The 6,481-nt window shown below is 45.4% G+C and overlaps 1 protein-coding gene across 2 annotated transcripts in view; it reads left to right on the top strand.

Moving 5' to 3' along the window:
• Nucleotides 1–663: 663 nt before the first annotated feature.
• phf10 (PHD finger protein 10) overlaps nt 664–6,481 on the top strand; it is a 30,724-nt gene continuing 24,906 nt past the window's right edge. Inside the window, exons 1-3 of one of the 2 annotated variants that reach the window (XM_078229467.1) lie at nt 664–757; nt 3,042–3,151; nt 4,229–4,359. In XM_078229467.1, coding sequence (XP_078085593.1) covers nt 686–757; nt 3,042–3,151; nt 4,229–4,359 — 313 coding nt within the window. In that variant the 5' untranslated portion in view covers nt 664–685. The remainder of the gene's footprint in view (nt 758–3,041; nt 3,152–4,228; nt 4,360–6,481) is intronic. The other variant, XM_078229468.1, reaches the window with a different exon arrangement.

The raw sequence follows: 6,481 nt of genomic DNA, 5'->3' as shown, positions 1-6,481 counted from the left end.
TGCACTGTAGGGATTCTATGATAACTTTATCCTTCTTGGTGGTAGAAGTTTTAAAATGTATTTATTAGTGTCACAAGTAGGCTTACATCAACACTGCAATGAAGTTACTGTGAAAATCCCCTAGTCACCACACTCTGGCGCCTGTTTGGGTACACTGAGAGAGAATTTAGAATGGCCAGTGTACCTAATTAGCACATCTTTCAGATTGTGGGAGGAAACCGGAGCACCTGGAGGAAACCCACGCAGACACGGGGAGAACGTGCAGCTTCCACACAGACAGTGACACAAGCCGGGAATCGAACCTGGGTCCCTGGTGCTGTGAGGCAGCAACGCTAATCATTGTGCCGCCGTAAGTTTGGAAGGTGCTGTCAAGTGAACCTTGGTGAGTTGCTGCAATGCATCTTGTACATGATACACACTGGTTCCCTGATTGGGGCTAATTTTATTATCTATTTTTACATATCTCATCCTTGGAAATAAAGATGCATGAAAATAAATGCGTTTGCAAACGGGCTGACTCGCTTTTCCCCAATGTTATCACAGACCAGAGGACAACTGGCTGCTGCTGGAGGCTTCAATGGGGAGGTTGGGCCGACCGTGGCGACCCTGGAGTTAAGGCGCTGCCGGGCCGCTCTGCCGGGGGAAGGCTCATGGTCGGCCCGGCTGGCAGCGCAGTGCAGTGGAAATGGCCGCCGCGGTGTCATCGAGCCGCCTGTGCGACAGTAACCCAGCGACTCCCGGAGCGCAGTCCAGCAGGGTGAGCGTCTGGGGCGGCTAGGGGAACGATGCCTGAGCCGGTGGTGTTTGGCTCGCCGGCCGCGGTGGGGATTTGGACATTCGTCGCTCTAGCTTTGACCTGTCTCCGGACTGAACCGGAGACGGTGCTCATTAGGTTGCCGCCCGCACGCTGTAAAAGAGGCGGATTGTTTTTATGTTTATCGCTTAGAGAACCCACCTGATAGTGATGCGCGCAGTGAGATTTCTGCATAACCCATTCTCACCTGTTTGAAATAGAAAGGACTTAGATTCATAGAATCCCTACTGTGCTAACAGAGGCCATTTGGCCCATCGAACCTACACCGACGACAATCCCACCCAGGCTCTATCCCCATAACCCCAGTTATTTGCCCTTGCCATTCCTTGTGGCACAGTGCTGTCTCGCAGCGCGGTTCAATTCTGGCCTCGGGTCACTGTCTGTGTGGAGTCTGCCCGTTCTCCCCATGGGTTTCCTCCGCGTGCTCTGGTTTCCTCCCACAATCCGAAAGATGTGCTGGTTAGGTGCATTGGCCAAGCTAAATTCTCCCTCAGCATACCTGAACAGGGGCCAGAGTGTGGCGAAGAGGGGATTTTCACAGTAACTTCATTGCAGTGTTAATGTAAGCCTACTTGTGATACTAATAAATAATCTTAAATCTAAGTTAAATAGTAACATTCTATGGTGATTTGTTGCCTTGGAACATAATTCATGATTTGTGAGAATAGCTTTTCCCCCCTATTGTTCCACTCTTTGTAACCCCGCTGGAGTCACTCCAGTAGAAAAAAGAAAGAATAGCAAAACACGGCGGATGCTAGAAGTCTGGAATATAAACAGGGATACTTAGTTTGTCAGGCAGCATCTGTGGAGAAGAACAAAGAAAATTACAGCACAGGAACAGGCCCTTCAGCCCTCCAAACCTGCACTGACCTTGCTGCCCGACCGAAGTAACACCCCCTACCCTTCTGTGGATCATATCCTTTTATTCCCATCCTATTCAAGTATTTGTCCAGACGCCCCTTAAAACTCACTATCGTATCTGCTTCCACAACCCCCCCGGCAGTAAGTTCCAGGCACCCACCACCCTCTGTGTAAAAAAAAAACTTGCCTCGTACATCTCCTTTAAACCTTGCCCCTCGCACCTTAAACCTATGCCCCCTCGTAATTGACTCTTCCACCCTTGGAAAAAGCTTCTAAGAACAACTTATTTAACACAGCTAAGAGAATAAAACATTCTTAAGTGCTTTACTGGGGTGTTATCATAGAAACCCTACAGTACAGAAAGAGGCCATTCGGCCCTTCGAGTCTGCACCGACCACAATCCCACCCAGGACCTACCCCCATATCCCTACAGATTTACCCACTAATCCCTCTAACCTACGCATCTCAGGACACATAGGGGCAATTTTTAGCATAGCCACTCAACCTAACCCGCATATCTTTGGACTGTGGGAGGAAACTGGAGCACCCGGAGGAAACCCACGCAGAGATGAGAATGTGCAAACTCCACACAGACAGTGACCCAAGCCGGGAATCAAACCCAGGTCCCTGGAGCTGTGGAGCAGCAGTGCTAACCACTGTGCTACCATGCCGCCCAAACAGGGGCAAACATTTGACAATCAGCCATATCAGGTGACCCAAAGTTTGGTCAAAGAGCTATTTTTATTGAGTGTGTTGAAAGGTCCATCCAATCTCTCTTTCATTTTGAGTTTTTTACTATTCAGCTTTGGATCAGTTATAGCACTGTTTCCTCTATGACTATGGACCAAGTGCTGGAAAAGTAGATTAGGATAGATAGGTGCTTGATAGTCAGCACAGACATGATGGGCTGAATGACCTCTCTCTTTGTTTTAATACTTTATGACTCTGAATCACAAGATTCCAGGTTCAAGTCCTATCCCAGGACAAAGTCCAGGCTGACACTCCAGTACAGTACTGAGGGAGTGCTCCACTGTTAGACATGCCATCTGTTGGATGATAAAGTGGCAATATAGACTCAATGGCACAATTCTAAGATGGTGGATGTACAAGATCCCATGGTACTATTTGAAGAAGAGCACAGGGGTTATTCCTGATGTTTTATCTAATAATTATCCCTCAATTAACATCACACACCAGATAATCTAGTTATCACATTACTCTTTGTGGGAGCTAACTATGTGCATATTTGCCACCACATTTCCTACATTACAACAGTACTTCAGTGATTGTAAAGGGATTTGAGATGTCCAGTAGTCATACAAAGCTTTATATAAATGAAGTTTTTTTTGTTTACTCACCATTCTAGGAAGACACAGAGGAAACTTCAAATGATGATGCCACAAGCCAGCCTGCCAAGCGGCGGCGTATGGGATCTGGGGATAGCTCTAAAAGCAGCGACACTACTCAGGACTTCAGGTATAACTTTAGTCTGTATTTAAACTTTCACATGCTTCCCCTCAATATGGATTAGTTGAATAAATTCAGATATTGATGCTGTGGTAAAGTAACTACACCAGTTATCCACAAGAAATTGGGAATATATTATGTTTCATAGAATAGAATCTTCAAATCCCTAAGTGCAGAAAGAGGCCATTTGCCCAAACAAAACCATCCCACCCAGGCCCTATTCCCGTAACCCCACGTATTTACCCAGCTAATCTCCCTGACACTAAGGGGCAATTTAGCATGTCCAATTAACCTAACACATACATCTTTGTGGGAGGAAACCGGAGCACCTGGAAGAAACCCACGCGGATACTGGGAGAATGTGCAAACTCCACACAGGCACCTTAGGCCGGAATTAAACCTGGGTCCCCGGTGCTGTGAGGCAGCAGTACTAACCACTGTGCCACCGTGCCACTCCAATGTTTGCCAATGTTATCTCCTTATCAGCTTGGAATGGCTCCTGCTCTGTCCAAGACCGCAAGAGACTACAAAGGGTCGTGAATGTAGCCCAGTCCATCACGCAAACCAGCCTCCCATCTATTGACTCTGTCTACACTTCCCGCGGCCTTGGAAAAGCAACCAGCATAATTAAGGAGCCCATGCATCGCGGACATACTCTCTTCCACCTTCTTCCGTCGGGAAAAAGATACAAAAGTCTGAAGTCACGTACCAACCGACTCAAGAATAGTTTCTTCCCTGCTGCCATCAGACTTTTGAATGGACCTACCTTGCACTAAGTTGATCTTTCTCTGCACCCTAGCTATGACTGTAACACTACATTCTGCACTCTCTCCTTTCCTTCTCTATGAACAGTATGCTTTGTCTGTATAGCGTGCAAGAAACAATACTTTTCACTGTATACTTATACATGTGACAATAATAAATCAAATCAAACCAAAATCAAAAAAATTTCATTGTAAAATTGCAATATACTTGCACCTTTACCATTGTGCAAGTTCTATTGAACTAGGCTTGTTACAACTCTTGTTGATTAAACTGTAAATATCGATCAGTACTAAGGATTTTTAAAATAATCTTTCTTCTCAGTTCCAGCTATTTTCCAGCAGAGATGTTGACAGAATATAAATGGCCAGCTGATGACACCGGGGAGTATTACATGCTTCAGGAACAAGTTAGTGAATATTTAGGTGTGACTTCATTCAAGCGTAAATATCCAGGTAGGGTTTTTGGGGTTTCAGTTTGAAATGTAACACCCAGACATGTTTAGTAATTGTTCACAATAAGAACAAAACAAGTTAGAAAAACTCAGCAGGTCAGGCAGCAAATGTGGGGAGAAGCAGTGTGAATGTTTCAGGTTGATGACCTTTCTCCAGAACTGAAGTTAAAAATGCAAGAGTTTTTAAATTGGTTTGCATCTTGTTTCTTCCTTTATCCCTTCCTATTGCATTCGGGTGCTTTTTATGTAGCTGTTCACATTGGACACAGTAAGAGGTCTCACAACACCAGGTTGAAGTCCAACAAGCTTATTTGGAATCATGAGCTTTTGGAGCGCTGCACCTTCATCGGGTGACAACGCCGACATCTCCACACCATGGGTACCATTTGAACACAACTTTTGTTTCTTTACTATACCCATTGCCAACCTCTTTGACTGTTGCACTTTTAAATCTTTTGTTATTTAATCTTACCTGCCCCCCCTCATTCTATCACACATCTTTCCTTTGTCCTTCCTGCCACCCCCCCTCCCCCCCCCCCAACCTCCCCGACTTTCCACTGGCGCAAAACCTATCACATTTCTTATCTCTCTTCAGTTCTGATGAAAGGTGATCAACCTGAAACATTATCTCTGTTTGTCTCCACAGATGCTGTCTGACCGGCTGAGTTTTCCAGCTTTGATTGTTCCTCTTTCACATTTCCATGCACCTGCAATATTTTGCCTTTGTATTCTTGTGTAGAAATTGTTTGATTTCTGTCTTGATTTATGAACAGTCGTTAGGTAGTACTGAACTTGAGTACTGCTGAAAAAAAGAGATACGCTATCAAAGCGAATCTTGCACTCTTCAGGTTAGCTCACAAGAAATTTCCAGCAGTCACAGGGGAACAACGATTTATATGGCAGTTAACTGTTCCGTGCTGCATTCCCCATTTTGTGGCAACAACTCCAGCAATCAGAGTCCACTTGCCAACAATCAGCATTCTTCTTGTGACGTATAAATTCTTGACCCCCATTACTGTTGGAAATTTCTTGCGAGCTATCCTGATGAGTGAGTGCAAGACGAAAAGCTTTGACAGCATATATATTTTTCGACAATTTTGAATGATATTTAAATACAATGGCGTAATTGTAAAAAATACAGTAAATTGCATTTAGATTGGCAAACATTAAAGTTGCCATATATGTCAGGCATCTCTTATTTGATCGTCACCATTCAGCAACACAGTCCGGTCTGTTGCTGCATTCTTCTACATTAGATAGAGCTTCATAACTCCAGAAACCTACAGCGTCACTAATGCCCTCTGACTGAAACTCTTCCATGCACAAATCCACAGGAAGTGCATTTTTGTTCCCTGGATTCTCCTCGTGATTCTGAATACTTGTATGTTCTGCTGTCCTTTTGTGGCTGATGTATCTCCTGTAGCTTGGACATTTCTCCAGTTAGACTTGACACCTCTAGCTTCAGAGATGTTTCTGAGAATTCTCAGTTATCGAAGCCACAACTTCCTCCCCTGTTAGAGAACCATCTTTGCATGGTATGAGATTACAGTTATTTTCAATAAATTACACCCCTGCACCACGATTTGAACTCGGGTCAGGGCTGAAATCATAGATCATAGAATCTACAGTGCAGAAGGAGGCCATTTGGCCCATCGAGCCTGCACCTACGCAGTTCCTGTCCTAACCCCGTAACCTCACATATTTATCCTCCTAATCCCCCTGACTTTAAGGGGCAATCAACCTAACCCGCACATCTTTGGAGTGTGGGAGGAAACCAGAGCACCCGGAGGAAACCCATGCGGACACGGAGAGAACGTGCAAAACCCACACAGTCAGTGACCAGAGGCTGGAATTGAACCCGGGTCATTGGCGCTGTGAGGCAACGGTGCTAACCACTGTGCCGCCCCCGAACTGCACTGCAACTCCTTGGGTCTCCCAGAGCATGAGGCCCGGAAGACTTTTAACCTGCACTTACTCATGCCACGAATTGAGTTCACGAGGATAGGGAAAGGGGTGGGATGGGGGATATTGCTGGTTTGATGCCGAGAGCCCACAGAAAGGGTCTGCAGCAAGTTAGATAAGGAATTGGGGAAGTTAGGAAAAGCTGCAGTTGGGAGTATTTC

Source organism: Mustelus asterias, chromosome 15 (assembly GCF_964213995.1).
Source record: "Mustelus asterias chromosome 15, sMusAst1.hap1.1, whole genome shotgun sequence".
Lineage (NCBI taxonomy): Eukaryota > Metazoa > Chordata > Chondrichthyes > Carcharhiniformes > Triakidae > Mustelus > Mustelus asterias.
This window is presented reverse-complemented; position numbering and strand designations above follow the sequence as displayed.